At 50.6% G+C, this 18,777-nt stretch overlaps 5 protein-coding genes across 5 annotated transcripts; 2 read left to right on the plus strand and 3 right to left on the minus strand.

The window, feature by feature from the left end:
* Nucleotides 1-140: 140 nt before the first annotated feature.
* On the plus strand, nt 141-1,055 carry N7457_008950 (uncharacterized protein; the record flags this gene model as incomplete). The annotated part of the gene is made up of 4 exons (XM_057179993.1): nt 141-178; nt 261-443; nt 513-868; nt 928-1,055. 4 exons carry the CDS (start codon nt 141-143, stop codon nt 1,053-1,055), a joined length of 705 nt encoding a protein of 234 aa, XP_057028379.1.
* Nucleotides 1,056-1,618: 563 nt separating this feature from the next.
* rsmA (putative bZIP transcription factor (Fcr3)) lies at nt 1,619-2,660 on the minus strand (the record flags this gene model as incomplete). The annotated part of the gene is made up of 2 exons (XM_057179994.1): nt 1,619-2,500; nt 2,553-2,660. 2 exons carry the CDS (start codon nt 2,658-2,660, stop codon nt 1,619-1,621), a joined length of 990 nt encoding a protein of 329 aa, XP_057028380.1.
* A 1,468-nt stretch (nt 2,661-4,128) lies between these two features.
* Nucleotides 4,129-5,568, minus strand: N7457_008952 (casein kinase 1 family protein; the record flags this gene model as incomplete). Its single annotated transcript, XM_057179995.1, has 4 exons — nt 4,129-4,141; nt 4,267-5,287; nt 5,337-5,409; nt 5,557-5,568. 4 exons carry the CDS (start codon nt 5,566-5,568, stop codon nt 4,129-4,131), a joined length of 1,119 nt encoding a protein of 372 aa, XP_057028381.1.
* A 1,703-nt stretch (nt 5,569-7,271) lies between these two features.
* Nucleotides 7,272-11,882, minus strand: N7457_008953 (putative cell polarity protein (Tea1); the record flags this gene model as incomplete). The annotated part of the gene is made up of 3 exons (XM_057179996.1): nt 7,272-11,107; nt 11,166-11,561; nt 11,624-11,882. 3 exons carry the CDS (start codon nt 11,880-11,882, stop codon nt 7,272-7,274), a joined length of 4,491 nt encoding a protein of 1,496 aa, XP_057028382.1.
* A 2,199-nt stretch (nt 11,883-14,081) lies between these two features.
* On the plus strand, nt 14,082-18,672 carry N7457_008954 (ubiquitin-binding TORC1 subunit KOG1; the record flags this gene model as incomplete). Its single annotated transcript, XM_057179997.1, has 5 exons — nt 14,082-14,537; nt 14,600-17,640; nt 17,702-18,035; nt 18,094-18,431; nt 18,483-18,672. The coding sequence occupies 5 exons, from the start codon at nt 14,082-14,084 to the stop codon at nt 18,670-18,672; spliced, it is 4,359 nt and encodes a 1,452-aa protein (XP_057028383.1).
* Nucleotides 18,673-18,777: the final 105 nt, after the last annotated feature.

Genomic DNA, 18,777 nt, shown 5'->3' on the forward strand with positions numbered 1-18,777 from the left:
GTTTGGCCCGAACCAAACACTGCAAACAGGTGGCATCATGATTGATGGCAGCGCATTTGTCCCTCTAGATCCCCTCATTTTCTCCATATTTCGTTTGGGATTGAAGTGGATTTACACAGCTTTGATCAACTCAATCCACTATGCAGGTTGAAGTCAACCCCAACGAGGATACCGAGTGGTAAGCTGATTTACTGCATACACCCCCGCTGCCGGCAAGGTATAGACTGTATCAGTGTGCTAACCAGATGTTGAATGTACAGGAACGATATCCTCCGCCAACATGGCATTATTCCCGAAAAGCCCAAAGACCCGGAACCTCTTATTCAAGAGGCGTTGATCGCCGCGCAGCACAGAGCGCACGAGAATCGACTCGAGGACAAGGACCTCGACGAGCTTGCCGCACTGGAAGATGATGAGGATGAAGAGTTCCTTGAAAGCTATCGGTAAGCTTGTGAAATAATTATCGAAATACTTAGTAGGGGTATCCTGTTACTTACGGTATTATTCAACAGGCAAAAACGCTTCGCCGAGCTCTCCACTCTCCAACAAACCAGCATCTTCAACCAGGTCTACCCTCTCCAGAAGGTTGACTATGCCCGTGAAGTGACAGAGGCATCGAACAATGCTTTCGTTCTCGTCAATCTTACATCCATGGGCGGAAATGTCGAATCGCGCCTGTTGACAGAGCTCTGGCGACAGCTTGCTGCCAAGTTCGGTGACATTAAGTTCTGTGAGATCCGTGCCGATATGTGCATCGAAGGATACCCGGAGAAGAATACGCCCACGATTTTGGTATATAAGGATACCGAGATCAAGAGACAGCTTATCACGCTGCAGCAGTTGAAGGGCCCGCGCACCAAGATTGAAGGTAGGTTATTTTTTGACGCAGGAATATATCGAAAATGGATATACTAACCATACATCTAGATATTGAGCGTCTGCTCGTCGACCTTGGCGCTTTGAAGGAAAGTGATGTTCGTCTGAAGAAGCGTGACGACGAGGACAAGAAAGACGATGACCTGAACATCGAAGATTATGATGACGACTGGGATTGATTCCCCTGCGATTGTTGAAAAGTAATGCAAATATTATGATGTCTGTATATTATAAAAACAACCAAAATAAATTCCACCCTTTTTGTTATCGACAAGATTCAGATGAGTGGTTGAGGGTATCTGGTTCAAGTTGGACACTACGTGCTTGTCAGCTTTAATGAAACTTGATTGCTTTCCAATTCCAGTAGGTCTCACTCAGCTGGGTGGTCGAAGATGCATAATAAATCACTATGTGAACGTTGAAAGATCAAGAAATGTTTTGAACTTCTAGCCAATCTGGAGTTCACATTGGTGTCTATCTAGTCAATACCTACATGTAGGTACCGAGTTGTAGAAATTTGATCCAAGACCGACCAAAACCATTCCATGTGCATGAAATAAAGAGGCCAAGATACAAAAACAACCTAAACGCCCCCATATAATCCGATCTAGTTTATACTGGATCGACTACGAAATGAGACAATCGCCATCCATCCTGCTGATACTATCAGAGCCAACGCTAAAGAACATCAACGTGTAACCGCATCAGCGGCACTCGAAAGCAAAAAGATACCCGGGAGAAATCAGATCAACTCATCGCGACCCATAGCCGCACTCTCCTCAATAGCCAGACGCACCTGGCCTACCCTGAAAGCAGGACCTTGCCCATCACACTGGGCCATCCCCTGCAGGCGCTTAATCACGTCAACGATATCAACCTGGCCGAGCTTGAACAGCTCATGTTGCTGAACAAACTCCCACGTAGCACCGGAATCCAAAAGCTTCTCACCGGTAACTGGGCAGACAATAAGGCGGTGAGGTGGGCTGCTGTGAGACCCTGCGTGTCCATTTGGCATGAGAGCAGAATAGAAGTCTGTGGGGGAGAATCTCATAGGCCCAGTAACAGTTAGCTCCTGATCCTCGGAGACGTTGACAGGGGTGTGGTTTGTGTGGTGCGATGTCGCGCGCAGGATTTCATTCTCGGTTGTGTATTTAGCCAACTCGCGCTTTAGGCGTTCGTTGTCGGCTTCTAGTGTTTGAGATGTCTGTTCCAGGTCGTTCACTTTGTCTTCCAAATCACGGACATGGCGTTCCTTGCGCTCCCGAAACGCCCGTTGGCTGTGTAGCGGTTGGAAAACGTTAGTGGTTGGGGTATTTGAGGGCTTGTCAAGCCACGTGGGTTGATATATAACATACGCCGCTCGGTTTTGTGCCTTGCGTTTGCTTTGCGCAGAATCCGGTTCCTTCTCCTCGCTGCTACTCCTCAGTGAGGAAGGATCGGCGAATTGGATTTCATCGCCGTCACATGGGGCGTCGCCCAGTCGCTGATTGCTGGGAACATCGCTGCCTGTAGCAGAGTGTTTAATGAACAATTCGGGCGATGAATGCGGTGGTGAGACAAAGGACGATGAGGGGTTGAGGCGTAACGAGGGGTCCAAGCCATGCAGGTTCTCGTCGTAATTAGTCTAACAGTCGAATCAGCAACAAATCTGGATTGTCGGGAAACAAAGAACTCACCAGAGGGGCGAACGTGTCAGATTGGGCATTCGTTGACTGGTTTGGGGTAGGCAATCCGTAGACTTCGAAAGGCTGCGACTGGGAACCGGGGTAGTAAGGATAATTCATTATGAAATTTTGGACTCAGCAAAGTCGAAAAGTGAGGATGTCAAGTGGATCAAAGGAAGACTTGAGGGACCGTAGAATGATTTGAATGAACCAAACCGGACATGCAGGTTTGACCGTTCCGCCTTGTCCAGAGTACCTAGGATACAGCGCCATGCCATCCCAACCTGGATATCCTCGTCTAGGTAGAGTTGTACGCTTTTCGACAGAGCTCTCCGAATCTCTTTCACCACATGTTAAAGCATCGATTTCAAGGTGGAGCGTTGGGTCCGTGCATGGAACGGCCAGACTATCTAAAATTGTCGATGATCTCACCGTTTTCCTACATGTACGTGGTGGAGCTCGAATACAAATGTGGTACATGTTGGATGTACCAAAGTGAATTGGCCCAAGAACGTGAACTTGAGAGCAAATTGAAAGTGCAGTGTGGAGAGCTAAGAAAATAATAACTTGACATCGACGCATACCACCCCGGAAGCGACCCTAACCAATGTCCGTCGCCAACCACACGAGAAAATGCTTCCAAGCGGGATCGCATAAAAGACCATCTGTAACAGACAGAAGTTCATACAATGAAGCTTAGCAGAAGTGAGCCTGCAAGCAATAATCCCGAAGAAAGCCGTCTCCTTCCCGTTTCACTACTTGGCCAAACTTCTGGCCACCCCTCGTCCCCATTGAGCGTCGATGTACACAAATTAATATTCACCAAACAAAAAAAAGGAAAAAAAAGACAAGACAAGATAAAGGGTAAGAAATAAACGTCACGAGTAAGGAAAAAGGGTAGGATGGGCAGCGCATCTGAGGATGCATTCGAGGATCTCCGGTACCGGCGATGAAACAATTTGACAAAGAAATTGCAGGCTGACGCCGTCATTTGCATCTCCCTCCGTCTTGCCCTTCGGTCGATCTGACCAAAGATGCCAGTTTGTAAAGAGAAACCAAAGGGCAAAGACGTAAGAATAGGCCACAATATCAAACAGCGTTTCGAGACATGTGATCGGTAGTCCCGCAGAACGGGTACAGGAATCCGAAAAGACATAAAACAGTCGACTAAGTTTTCGCAAGCTCAGTGAAATATTGACCACCCAATGGGTACATGGTTGATGGCGTCGAAAATGAGCAAGCGATGAACAAAGGCGGGTCGTCGAAACAGCTGAGATCGAAATATGATCGAAAACGGGATAGGAGGGCTGTCAGGGAGTGTAGAATGAATAGAGATCCAAGAGGGAAAATCAAAGAAAGATCCGAGAAGGTCGAGTGCGACATGATCCGCTCCAAGACGATATGAAAGGGTCCCGGGTTTCTTAGTAGGTAAACAAGAATGTGTACAGACAGGAGGAACATGCGAACCATAGCCTCACTGTCGTGTCAACATGATTAATACCACTGGGCCCCCGCTCCATCATCCCGCTTCGAACGGCCACCGGAAGGTCCATAACCTAAAGCAGCACCTTTCGAGGCAGAACGCAGCCTAACGCCGAAGACTATGCGATTAGTCAGATTCAGAACATAAGGGTCCTCCACGCCGGCGTCACGAAAAGCAAATCACTCAACGTAGGAGTTAAGAAAGAAGGGGTTCCCTACTCGGAACCAGGTTTCATGTACTCACATCCTGTCACTTCCTCCCACGGCACGGTTGGTGTCCGGAGTGTCGAGGGCGCCGCGTTCAACGACCTTACGACGTTGGCTGGAAATGGCACCTGGCTTGGCAGCACCGGCGCCTCCCATGGGGCCAGCAGCAGGCAAAGCCTGGCGACGTTGCTGGTCCTCGGCATCCTTGTCCTTCTTGGACGCATCCACGATCATCGCGGCGTTCTTCTGGTACTTGTAGACGGTCCAGTCGAAAACGTAATCGTATTGGAAGGACTCGCGAACAAAGAGGTCACGGAAGATCTTTCGGAGGTAGGAGTAATCGGGCTTGTCGTCAAAGCGCAGGGAACGGGTATAGTTCAGGTAAATGGCGAATTCGTTGGGGAAGCCACGGCACAGAACCTCAGTGGGAGTGGTCATCTTCTTCTCCATAATGCGGTCGTACTTCTGCTTCTTGGTAGCAGCCTTCAGACCCTGCCAGGGGAGAGAACCACGGCAGAAGTAGAGCATGACATAGCCCAGGGACTCCATATCATCACGGCGAGATTGCTCAACGCCGAGGTGAGTGTTGATACTAGCGTAACGGGCAGTTCCAGTGAGGTTCTTGTTCTCACGGTAAGGAATGTGGAAGTGGGTCTTGGGGTCGCGGTATTTCTTCGCGAGACCGAAATCGATCACGTTGACTTGGTTGCCACGCTTGCCAATACCCATCAGGAAGTTATCGGGCTTAATATCACGGTGGATGAACGACTTGGCGTGGATGTATTCGATGCGGGAGATGAGCTGGTCGGCGAGGAGGAGGACGGTCTTGAGCGAGAACTTGCGGTTGCAGAAGTTGAAAAGATCCTCCAAACTGGGGCCTAGCAGATCGATGACCATGGCGTTGTAATCACATTCGGTACCGAACCAACGCACGAAGGGAATACCGACACCACCGGCGAGAGACTTGTAGACACGGGCTTCATATTCCAGTTGGGGGTGCTTGGCCTTAACGCTCTCAAGCTTGATGGCGATTTCCTCACCAGAAATGATGTTGGTGCCTGAAGTTCATGAGTTTGGGTGCGAGGTAAGGGAAGGAAGAGGGCATACCGAGGTAAATGTCACCGAAACTGCCACTACCGATCTTGCGGCCAATACGGTACTTGTTACCGACTCGCAAATCCTGGAAAGAATGTCAGTAAAACGCGCGGTGGGAATCTTGTATTGTCAGTTCGTCAAGCAATAACGGTGTGCTAAAAGCTTCATGCACAAGTCGTCGGCGACATGGACCTGGGCGACGAAGGAAGAGGAGTGGGTGGCTGACACTGACCATGGTCGTCATCTTGAAGTGATGGGGGCGCAGCGCTTAGCTGTCGGAAAGGACTTGAAACTGAGAAACCGAGATTGTTAATTTCCAACGTATTTGACCCCTGTTGCAAAGCGAGAATAATATGCAAAGCGAAGATTGAGGGAGAATAAGGGAGTGAAGAAAAGACGGGAGGAGGTGTGGGAAAGAAACTGGAAATCAGTGAGAGAGAGAGAGGGGGTCACAATTGAGCCTCAGGCAACTTGGAAGGCTGGGGCCAGACCAAGGATAATGCAGGAAGCAGAAACCAAACACACTTGACGCGAATGATACAATTCAGAGGTCGACAACGAAAGACAAATGTCCTAACTGAAAGAAGATGGCTAAAAGAAGATGAGGCTAGACATACCTGGAGATAACGGATCAAAGAGGTGCCCGACCGTACCAAACCGGAAGAGACACGTAAAAGAGATGGACCGGACAAATCCGGTTTAAAAGCAACGAGATCAAGGGCAAAGCCTTGACGAGGAAGGGAGATGGTATCTGGAGACGAAGGGGGGAGAGAGGAAGAGAGCAAGAGGGGGCAAGTAGTCGGTGAGAAGGGTATTTTTTTCCCTTTAGGCGAAGGACAGTGACATGCGGCAGTCACGCCCGACCTCGGGAGGTTCTGTTTTCTCATTGGGCGTGGTATGGTAATATTGGTATTGGGCTGCCAATACAGCCCCAGGTCCTGACTCTGTACTCCGTACACGGGGACATCTTATGATCCATAAGTGCCTAGACATGTCCATTCCCTTGACATGGATGGGAGAGTCTCTACATCATGACCTAATCGAAGGGACTGCCCAGGTGGTCGGTGGCGATTTCAAGCCTCCACCTGACCGGTATTAGAGCAGAGTTGGACTACCTACAACAGAGGGGCGCCCATCATCTAGATCCAAAAGACAATAATTGGAGTAATACCCAAGTCTGAGCCAGCGAGGATTCATAGATCCCAACTCGCATCAAACAATCATACCCCTTGCAAGACATCGTATTCACGTCCTTGCTTGTACTCCGTAGATCGTCCTGAATCCCCAATACACAATACTCTCTATGCGCGATTTTTGTCAACACAAAATTGTCTCAGTTTAATTGGGCCACATGTGCCATATTGTGCTAGCAAGCGAAATTGAATACTACCGGACTATGTTAGCTCTACGCTAGGTTGTGGGATGGCTTCGGTGCGGAGTAAGTCGATATGTATCGAATCGGGCTGGTGACAGGTCATCGGTGTCCAGCGAGGGCCTCTCAAAATTACAGAAGTTTAGGTTTCTCGCTGTCATAATAATTTTGATAAATCGGGAGATAGGACACTCCGGGGGGGAACCAGGTCGATTTCCGACTATAGATGAACAAAGAATCCGCAAGGAATATGCTAGTGGTACAGCCAGAGTCCAATGAGCATCGGAAAACCGGGGTATAAAGTGCAGCAGAAGGAGGGGGAAACATAATCGAAGCGGGGGAGAAATAGAAGAACAAACGAGGGAATGGCCAGACAGAGTCAAGAGGAAACAAGCCCGTCAGTTGGTGATGGAAAAAGAAAAACAGGGTAAAAGCCCTCCAACATAGGAAATAAAATAGACGAAACAAGGGAAAAGAAGTGCTAGAAGTAGGGATACAGAACGCTCAGACGGTGCAAATCGACATATCTCAGGGCACATGGTCATAGAACAAGAATGGAACGGGGAACAAAGTGTTTAGATAACATTGGAAGAGCGCCCAGGATGTCCAGCGCCAGTGTTCAGTGGCTTGGTTTGGACATCAAATCCAACGCGTTCATCATCATCCAGTCTCCGCCTCCACTCTGCCAAGCTGTCACTCATCAATGCAGGCCCCTCACTGGCGTCCTTAGTGGGAGTCCGGTCCAGATCCAGCTGGCTGCTCAGACGGTAGTTGCGGTTGGTGCTTTCCCAGTGAGTGCGCAGCGCATCGAGCTCGTTGGCAAGTGAGTCGAGGGCCATAGAGCCCCGGTTGTCGGGGAAGGTGGAATCCTGGGACAGATTGCTGTCGGCTCGTGCTCGACCATTTGCCCCACCGACTGTATTACTAGAGGCGTTGCTATGTGTGCGCGAGATGCCATTGGTACCTTGGCCATGCTGAGATTGACGACGGTAATGACCAACCGATGTTTGAACCTGCTCCAAAAGCATGTTAACCTTGTGCTCTGCATCAGAAGCACGCGTTTCAAGGTGAGTGTTTTCTTGTTTGAGCTGTTCCAGCTCAATACGGCTGTGCTCAGCAGCAGCGAGGAGATCTTGCTTAAGACGCTCCTGCTCAGTTCGGGACAGCTGTTTCTCGGCTGCAGCCTGGTCAAGCTCTTCCTTGAGCTGCTTAACCTGGGCTTCAAGAGTAACGATCGAGGATGTATTTCGCTCTTCTAGTTCCGAGATTGATTGTTGGAGGCGGGACCGCTCAGCATCCCATTCAGCCGAAGATCCAGATGCCTGGCTGCCTGAAGCCTCGAGATTCCTCTGAGCTATATCAAGCTCAGATTGCATTTTGATATTTTGAGCCTTGTATCGACTGAGCTCATCCTTCATACGCTTCAGCATCTTCTCAGTGCCCTTCACGTAATGAACCGCTGACTGGTAGTCATTTTCAAGCTGCTCAAGTTTCTCTCGGAAGGTTCGATCGGCCTCTTGCTCACGAGTTTCGAAGCTGTTTTTCAGATCTTCATGAGCCTTGATGCTAGCGGAGAGCTGATGCTCAAGCTCGCGGAGGCGGCTCTGCTCCGGGGTGCCGAATCGTGATCCCGGAGAGTCGAGCCGCGGAGAACGCCTAGTGTCACTATTCATGCCACGCTCGCCAAGAAGATCCTTCAAGGCCGCGTGTTGGGTAGCCAGAGCTCCAGCTTCACGTTGCTGAGTTTCAAGTTGTGCCTTCAAGTCCCGGTTATCTGTGGCGGCGGCTTGGCTTTCTTTCATGGCGGTCTGAAGTTGTCTGCGCAGCTGCAGGCCTTCACGGCTAGCTTGCTCTTGATATGCCTCCAGACCAGCAATCCGTTCCTCGGCACGCCGCAACTTATCTGCCGCTAAATTGGCGGCTGCCTGGTTTGCCTTAACTAGAGTGGAAGATCGTTCGATTTGTGCCTCCAGGGCAGCGACACGCTTGTCCGCACGAGACCTGAATGAATCGTCCAAGTCTGTAGAAGAAGCACGCTCTAATCCAGACACGAAGGCAAACTTGTGAGTTTCGGCTTCTTTGGCATGTATTTCTGCCATCTCCTCTGCATCCCGAAGTCGACGAGTGATGTTTTCCACCTCCGCGGTGCGTTCTTCATGTTCTGCACGAAGCTGCAAGAGCTTTCTTTCAAGGCCCTCCCGGCGCTCTCGCTCTTCATGCAATTGCTTCTCAACAAGAGCTGTCTTCGCTCCGGACGCAGCAACAGCTTCGCGGAGGCCAGCAAAGCTAGTACCGAAGTCCTTCAGTCGAGCTGAAGAATCCTCGATCTGCGCCAGCAATTCTTCTTTATCCAGTGTGACTTGCTTGAGCGAGGCTTCAGCTTCAGCTCGTAAAAAGGCCTCTTCTCTAGCCAGTGCCTCGGCTTGGTGGAGTTCAGCGCGCAAGTTCTCAGCTTCCAGAGTATTGTTTTGCATCTCAAGTTCCGCCAGGTGTTTCCGAGTTGCCTCATTTGTGTCTTCAGCGAGCTCTCTAGCTTGACGCTCCTGTGAGAGCTCAGTCGTCTGCACCTCCAACTTGGCCCTCAGCTCAGCTTGGGAGGCTAAAGCTAAAGCAAGACGGCGTCCCATATCTGTAGGTCGCTCATCTTCTCCGTCTCGCGGTGTATCAGGTTGAGGGGTTCCTCGCTGACTACCACCGTGTGCAGCGAGCTTGGCGCGGGAATATGCAGCTTCGTTGATAGCCATGTCGCGTTGATGTTCCACCTCAGCTACCCGTTTTGATGCGATAGCCGCTTGTCGGTCTACTGTCGCCTGCATCTTGGTCAAATCAGCCCTCATAGCCAAGAAGGCTTCGATCAGGGGGCGATCCTCATCGTTTAGAGCCTCATTGGCCCTGTCGTCAAAAATAGGACTACTGGTCGCATTGGGCACATAACCACATTTCTTTGCGAGCGCAAGTTCAGAGGAGTACCAGGCGTTCCGCGCCTTGCTCACTTCCAGCTCCTTAATCAATGCCTCTTGATGGGGGGTCAATCGAGGAGACCGAGGCTCATCACCGAGCGTCTTTGAGTTGCGGAAACCGCGATTCTCCATCGAGCCTTCGATGCTGGGGTGTCGACCGAGTATTGATTCTTCGCCACTATCCATAGATCCACGCTGTCGTTGAGAACGCAGCGAGCGTTGACGGCCGGGGGTGCTGATCAACGGGGCGGCTTCGCCCGCTTCCATCGCCTTGGCCGAGGGCTTCTGATGTTGCGTAGGAGTTCTGCGGCCACCTGACGGAGGTCCTGGAGAATCGTGTGGGCCTTCTTTCGCGCTTGGTGAACCCGGGCCGCGCTCACCGCTTGCTGTACGTACATCAATGGTTGGTGTGTACCCACGTTCATTCTTGGTCGGAGTTTTGCTGCGGGGGTTCGCACCGGCTGCAGGTCCATTGCCGCGAGGTCCAGGAGAGGGTGCTTGGCCGGGAGGTGGCGGGCCAGCGGGAGCTTGGGCGATCGATGCTCGTGGTAGTCTAGATCCCGGCCCCAAGTTCGTGGTAGGGACCCAATCCCCCTGTTTTCCAGCGGCCGCGGCCTGCATCAGGCTTTCACGCGATGGGGCAGGTCCCCGTCGCATTTGTTCAGGACCGGGGTTTTGCGCCTCCCGGGACGTCCGACCAGATGTGATGCCTGCTTTCTCGACACTTACTTTCCTAGCAGCTCCATCGGGAACCCGTCCCCCGGGTTGCGAATCATTGGGGTATCGGATCTTGCTAGTATCGAGAATATAGGACATGCTTAGCTCCGCCGGATCTCGAGGAGCTGAACTTGGCTCGCCTGCCATGACGATGATCTGTTTGCCAAAAGCGGTCATGCTGTGGCCAGATCGAGGGGATGGCGCGGGGCCCATGTTTTGGAAGGAATACCATCGTCGGGTTGAGATTCGAAAGGCGGATAAGTCTCCCAGGTCCACACCTTCATCGGTGCGGCCACCGAACACATACATCACGTCGTTGACTAAAGCAGAGGCATGACCCTCTCTGGGAGCCGGAATAAAACCAACGCAATCGATTTCGGTCCAGTCGTTCGTGATATGATCATAACACCAGACGTCATTGAACCACTGCACTCCGTTCGTACCTCCAAACAGGAAAAGCTTCTCACTGAAGCTGACAATGGTGTGGTTCGTTCTCGCTGGTGGAATCTGCCCTGCTGGAGGTCCACCTTCGTGACTGTTTGGGATAAGCACCTCCCACTTGTTCGCTGGATTTTGAAGCTGGTTCAAATCAAATGCGATCAAATCGTTGAAAAAGAATCCCTCCACTTGTCCTCCGAAAACATAGAGTTTGGAACCTAGGATGTTCAAAGTGTGGCCGTAACGCCCAGAAGGGCGGGAGCCGGGAGGTATAGCGCGTGACCATTGTCGGGAAGCTGGAAGAACCGTGAAGTCAGAATTGATTCGCCATAAACAAATCGATCTCGCGCTTACATGTGTTCAGGAGATATAAGGTGTCATCCAAAGAATCATTTTCTTCGATTTTGGTGTCGCCGCCAAACACAATGAATGCATTTCCGACAAGTAAACTGGCGTGACCAACTCGAGGACCAGGGCCTTCGGAGACTGTCGCAACTGGCAGACAGTTCAAGCCGCCACCACTGCTCTCAATCATCCATAGGTCACCCTTGACAGTTGATCCATCGATTAGACCGCCCATCATATAGATGTCTCCCTCCTTGGAGGCCACTGAATTGATTGCTGCTCCATAGCGAGGAAACGGATTCGATTGAGGAGAAGAGAAGTTCAAGCGTCGTTGCGACCATGGATAAAGGGACGAATTGGGGCTTGGAGGGGGATTCCGTTGACTGGTGGTTGTGCTCGTTGTATCTAGCACTGATATTAGAGGGAGCGTCCTCTCGGAGAAGCGACCAGTATAGCATGACCAAGACTCACCTGCGATTCTGATTCTGCCCGTTGTCGCGGCCGTACTGCTTCCGGACTCGTCGGGCTTGCGGCAGAATGGAGCGAGTTGCTGACGCTGCCACTCGGAGTTGGTGTCTGTGAAGCTGGGCCATCCCCCTTGGCCCCATTTGCCATGGTGGGCGAGCCCGAGGGCGGAGCGCCCTCGGAAGTATGGACATTTCTAGTCGCCGGGGGAATTGCATGGGCCTGGCTGTGGGCCTTCTTTGATTTAAACAAAAAGGCCATCGTAAATATGCTGTCGTAGTCGGTCGTATCAGAGGGTCTGGCGCAGGGTCAAGCTGCGCCGGAGTGCGGTGTCCGACACTCGAAAATCGAACGAAGCACGTCCGAAGAGGGGATTAAGGGGAATTGGCTTTTTCAGATGTGAAGTGGGAACCAGGAACCACTAGGAACCATAAAACGTTCCATGCACAAGCCGCTTGTCAGAAAATCAAATCAAAAAAAAAATAAACAATCACAAAAATAAAGAGGCCAGGGGGAGAATCGTAAACAGCCCCGGCATTTGCACTGGCAGAAAATCAAATCAAAGCCCAAGGTCAAAGCCAAGAAAGGGGGAGGAGAAGAGACAGGAAACGTGAGAATCAGAGGGAAAATGAAGATGCCGTTTCAATTTCCCTGAGATGCTCCAAATCAAACTAGTCTTAATTCATCATGCTCAGGGGGACTACTCCAAAGGATACTATTGCCCTAAATTCAATGTCTGTTCTCGCGTTCCTTTTTTTTCCCAGCCTCCAACCACCCCGGGTAGCCACATTCCACTATCACCTCCACATATAAGATCTCGTATCTCAAGCTTCACCAACAATGCCCCAGGAACCGTTTGATTTTTCCGCATGAAATGCCACCGAGTGAACCCTAACGCTCCCAATAGAGTCCAACATTATGCCGTGGGGCCGAGGACTCGGCCACGGTGTGAACATTCGCTGCAGGTCCAATGATAATTTACCCTGACACTGCATTCCCCAATTCCACATGACGATCCATACCCCACAACGTGCACGACTTCGGATACTGTACTCCGTATGTTGCATGTTGCACTTGGTACGGAGTATAGTGCTTTCTCACGGTGACCAGTAGTCGTGAATGTCGTATTGGAGGATCATCAGAACCTCCAAAGAAAGTAGAAGCTTGAGATTGATCGATCTCACCTGAGGAGAAAAAAGGGGGCCTATGTCCCTGCCTATCAGAAGAATCCGGACGATCTCTCGTTTTCCGACGCTCGGTGGCTGTCTATATGGACATGTGCTCGGTACTCGGTACGGAGTAGTATGGAGATAAAGTCGATCCATGTGCTACATACATGTACAATATCTAGATATGATATCAAATATCCATCGCATTTGCAATTTGTATCCATAGAGCTCAGTATCTAGGTACAGGTATCTTATGTATGTATGATGGTACCAGACCCATGTACGGAGTACCTAGGTACGTTGTGCTCCGTACGGCCGTCTACTCTGGTATATGTATTCTTATCTCATTGGTTAATGCCTTTGGCTTGGTTGGACAGTTTCCTTGCAAACGATATGGGGATCAACGTGTCAGATCTTTTCTGATCCATCCATTTGGGCTGGTTCATCTGCTGTTCAGTGAGACCTTGTATGTCCCCTGTAGATCCGGATTTTGGCTTGCGATCACTGTCTTAGACATCAATTTCCCGCTATGCAGTGTCTCTCCTAGAGACCTTCCCAGTACAATTTAGCTTTTGAGATGTATTGCCATCGATTGTTCAATACAGAGTTGGATTGATCTTAGCGGGTCATGCCCATGTGCACATGTGGGCTTGGTTCGATGTTGCACTCCGTCCATGATGTAACCGATTTAGATGCCCCAGGAGCCAGATGGTGTAATACCACAAGACCCTGCTCCTTATACGGGCTAAATGTATATACTATATGTAACACATCTATGTTGCAGATGATTTTGGCAGTTCCGATCAAGCATTTGACACGAACTGTTGGCTTGATGCAGGAATGATTGCCCAGGTGAGGTTGCATCACAGTTTTCACGTTGTATACTTCCACTTGGGCAGACGCCAAGATATCTGAGTAATCCCCGGAATATCTGTGTTTCCGCATGCTCCTCGCCTTTCCGAACCACATCCGCTCTAGACCCCCAAGATTAGCTCTTTGGATCAGAATCAATAGGCTGCGTGCTGCGCTCTCTCTGCGCCCCTGGAATATCTCCAGGACAGTCGCAATTTGAGACGAGCTTGATTCATTGCAAATCAGACTCAAACCAACACCCTTTCATCCTCGGCTTCTTCCCCAGCTTCAGCCGCCAATAGGCACCGATCAAACCGAAGGGAGAAACTCGAAGCCTGTCACCGATAACCGACGGGGGATACTCGCAGATCGCCTTGACACTCGTTTCAACTCCTTTATCACCTCCATCCTCGTGTAACACGATGAACGATCTTACAACATGAGGGATCCCACTACCGATATGGAACAAAACTCACAGCAAATGACCAACGGGTCAACGGCCTCGCGCCGCAATCCGAATAAATCGGTCCGCGTTGCGTTTGGTCCTGAGCTAGAAACCATGATTCCCGCCCGTGAAAGATCTCCAGCTGCGGTGAGCGGCCATCATCGTTCGCTCACATCGGTTGAACAGAAGCAGCCCAACCTGGCGCTCTCCGGACGCCCAACCAGCTCGTCGGGAGAGAATAGCGCCATCGGAGATATTCCCCCTCGCCGCCCGTCGCCTCGGAGATCAGAGAGTAGTCGACCGGCGATGCTGAAGAGAGCTAAAAGTGACTATGGGCCAAGTCGTATAACCTTCGATAAGGTAGCAGGCGATGACGATGAGGATTTTGCTATGCGACATGGATGGCAAGAGGAATATACCTCCAGTGAATATCTCAAAATCTTACACTCGGTGAGCATAATCACATCAGTCGTCGGGGTTTAAAAGCTAATTGAAACACTTGCCTAACATAGAATTTCTACATGTATTTCACCGAGAAACGCCATGAAACTAACGGTATTCCCCGGGATCCGGTTGGAAGTTGGCCAAGTCAGGACTGGCGCATGAAAGATCGCCTGAAGACTGTGTCTGCGGCATTGGCCATCTGTCTGAACATCGGAGTCGACCCTCCCGATGTTGTCAAGACGAACCCAACATCGAAGCTTGAATGTTGGGTAGACCCTACTTCGACCACTGGCGGTGGTCAAAACAAGATCATGGAGCAGATTGGTAAGAAGTTACAGGAGCAATATGAGACCTTGAGTCTGCGAACAAGATACAAGCAATATCTGGATCCATCAGTCGACGAGACGAAGAAGTTCTGTATCTCCCTTCGCCGAAATGCCAAGGACGAGCGGGTGCTCCTACATTATAACGGACATGGAGTCCCGTTGCCAACCCAGTCAGGTGAAATTTGGGTATTCAACAAGAATTATACTCAGTATATTCCAGTCCCACTGTATGATCTGCAATCCTGGTTAGCCGGGCCTAGTCTTTTCGTCTTCGATGTTTCACATGCGGGCAACATTGTCCAAAATTTCCACACGTTTGTGGAGAAACATGAGAAAGAGAACATGGAAGCTAAAAAGCGGGACCCGAATGCCATCGTTCAAAATTATGGGGACTGCATTCTCCTCGCCGCGTGTCAGAAGACAGAGTCTCTGCCCACCAACCCAGACCTACCCGCGGACCTATTCACATGTTGCCTAACAACACCAATCGAGATCGCACTACGCTTTTTCATCTTGCAGAACCCTCTACGAACAAACATCTCCATTGACGACTTCCGTGTTCCTGGACGACTACAAGATCGACGAAGCCCTCTTGGAGAATTGAACTGGATCTTCACCGCCATTACTGATACTATTGCATGGAACACTTTACCCCGGGCTTTGTTCAAAAAGCTTTTCCGACAGGATCTCATGGTCGCTGCTCTCTTCCGCAACTTTTTGCTCAGCGAACGCATTATGCGCACATACAAGTGTCATCCAATCTCATCACCCGAATTACCAAATACGCACCATCATCCTCTATGGAAAAGCTGGGATCTTGCAGTCGAGATGGTGTTATCCCAACTACCTGCACTCATTGACCAGGAAGAAGGGCGCCGGCAGTATGAGTACCAGCACTCTACCTTCTTTGCCGAGCAACTCACTGCTTTTGAAGTCTACCTTTCTTCTGGCCCCACGGAGAAGAATCCCCCCGATCAGCTGCCTATCGTCCTGCAAGTGCTCCTGAGTCAGGCACATCGCTTGCGGGCTTTGATCCTCCTGAGCAAGTTCCTAGATCTGGGCCCATGGGCTGTTCACCTTGCACTTAGTATAGGCATCTTCCCCTACGTCGTCAAACTGCTGCAATCAGCCGCCCAGGAATTGAAACCTGTTATGGTTTTCATCTGGGCGAGAATCATGGCAGTCGACCACACTGTACAGAACGACCTGCTCAAAGACAACGGCATCCACTACTTCATTTCGATACTGAACCCTTCATCACCTATTCCCGTTGGAAATGCCAGTGAGCACCGTGCGATGTGTGCTTTCATTGTGTCCATCTTCTGCAAAAACTATCCCCAGGGCCAGAATGTCTGCCTTTCTGGCGAGTTGTTTGACTCGTGTCTCAGACATCTTGGCGACGTGGAAAACCCTTTGCTGCGGCAGTGGTCATGTCTGTGTCTCAGTATGCTCTGGTGCGATTTCCCGGAAGCAAAGTGGATGGGCATTCGTTGTTCAGCCCCCGCTAGGCTCTGTGAATTGAATTTCGATCCCGTTCCCGAGGTTCGCGCTGCCATGCTGCACGCTGTGACCACGTTTTTGGGAATTCCAGATCTGACAGACCAAGTGGCGCAAATCGAGGAGACATTAGCCCTAGCCGTCTTGCCAATGTCTGCCGACGGTAGTGTAGTTGTTAGGAAAGAGCTCATAGTCTTCTTCTCGACATTTGTCAGACGCCACCAAAACAAATTCTTGGTCGCAGCATTTGAGGAGCTTGAGGAAGAAAAGCGGTCCCTCCGTCAGCGCTTCGAGAGTGAAACTCCACAGACTAGCCGCTCTGAGGGGCAGACTAAGGCACTTGTTCCACATACAAAACAAACCCACTTATCTCGCAACACCACTTTCGGGACAATCTGGAAGCAGCTTCTGGCACTTTCAGTTGACCCTCATCCTGACATCGCCCAAGATGCCGCAGTTATCGTTGACTACGTCCACCTAGCTTTGTTGGAGTCCCCAATGGCTCCACTCACCAACAAGCTTCAGAACGAGATTTTAGATATCACAGGACTGTTGAAAATCCAACCTCGCGAGCGGACCGAAGCAAAGAAAACTGCGCCACCCTCAACGCCTCCGACATCTGGAATTGTAGCTTCTAAGCAAGAAGGCTATCTTTCATTGGGTTTCAGGCGAACCGCCAGCGTGGCCGCTTCCTTGAAGAACCTTGCTTTTGGCAATTTAACAACGGGAGATGCTTCCTCAGACAGCTCGAACCCTTCCTCGCCTTCCACTAGCCGTATGCCAATCACTCCACGCGGCAGGGCCCCTCCCGAATGGACCCGACCTCCAGAAGTGAATGATCACGTTGCTCCTGCAACTGCATATCACCAGGCTCCTATTCCCACGTCCCGAGGATTTGAGCCCAAGGGTCTTGATGCTGTGCCGATTATTCCGCTGAAGAGCAGATTCCTGGACTGGTCTACTGAGGTATGCCCGGATTTCGAATTCATCAAATCACAAACCCATTATTATCTACATTTACTCACTATTCCTAAGTATTTCCGTGAACCTCAGATGAAACCCAACGAGCCCGATGAGCCCGGTAGCTCGGACTATAACCAGCGTCTATGGAGACGCGGTCGCAACGAAAAGATTATCGCCGAGACACAACCTCTCAAAGGTAAAGCTGGAGCGAGCCGATGGGATAATTCGGTTGCTTTGCTATCGAACGGTAGTCAACCCCACAAGATGTGCTTTCACCAGTTCGAGGACCATATTGCAGTTGCAGATGACCGGGATACAATCTCGTGAGTACTAATCAACAAGTCGCATAGTCTTCAAGGTTTTACTGATCATTCTCTCAAACAGGATCTGGGATTGGCAGAGCCATAAACGCCTCAACCAATTTTCAAATGGGAATCCGGCTGGGTCAAAAATCAACGAAGTTCGATACATCAATGAGGACGACCAGGCACTTCTTATGACTGGATCCTCCGATGGTGTGATCAAGCTTTTCCGCCACTACGAGACTAATAAGAGTATTGAGGTGGTCACGGCTTTCAGAGCCCTTCCCGAACTAATTCCGAGCAATCGCAACGCAGGGCTTGTGCTTGATTGGCAGCAAGGTCAGGGCAAGGCTCTAGTTGCCGGTGATGTAAAGGTTATTCGTGTCTGGAACGCTGCCACTGAAGTGTGCACCAACGTAAGTTCTGAATGTAGGCCTCAGATGCATCATTTCACTCACAGCCCTCGATTAACAGGATATCCCGGCACGATCTGGCTCTTGCATCACATCTTTGACATCTGACCAAGTCGCGGGCAACATCTTCGTTGCCGGCTTTGGCGACGGTGCGGTCCGAGTTTTCGACCAGCGGTTGAAGCCCACCACATCCATGGTCAAAGTGTGGCGTGAACACAAGCAATGGATTACCAATGTCCACATGCAGCGTGGCGGTCTGCGAGAATTGATCTCGGGGGGCCGAAATGGCGAGGTTCGACTTTGGGATCTTCGCATGGACAACCCGATATCCACCATCTATGCCACCAAAGATACGCTCAGGACTCTGAGTGTTCACGAACACGCTCCTGTTTTCAGCATGTACGTATTTTCAACGGATTTTGCAAGGTGTTTAGAGCTAACATGACGCAGGGGCACCAACCGCCACGAAGTCAAGACTTTCAATGTCGATGGCACCTATCTCTCCACCTTCGAGCCATACTCGAGCTTCCTTCATCACAACCGATCCTCCCCCATTGCCAGCACGGCTTTCCACCCCCACCGGACTGTGCTAGCCTGTGCGGCCCTGAACGACCATCATGTAAACCTGGTCTCCTGTTAATTCTAATTCCGCCTCGAAATTCATGATACCTTCGCGGTGGCCTTTGATGGCATTGATCCAATTTTTTCCAAAAAAAATCCCCCTCTAATAGTATCCCTTCGCATG

This window comes from Penicillium paradoxum, assembly GCF_028828445.1.
Source record: "Penicillium paradoxum strain IBT 22861 chromosome Unknown utg000007l_segment0_segment0, whole genome shotgun sequence".
Taxonomy (NCBI): Eukaryota; Fungi; Ascomycota; class Eurotiomycetes; order Eurotiales; family Aspergillaceae; genus Penicillium; species Penicillium paradoxum.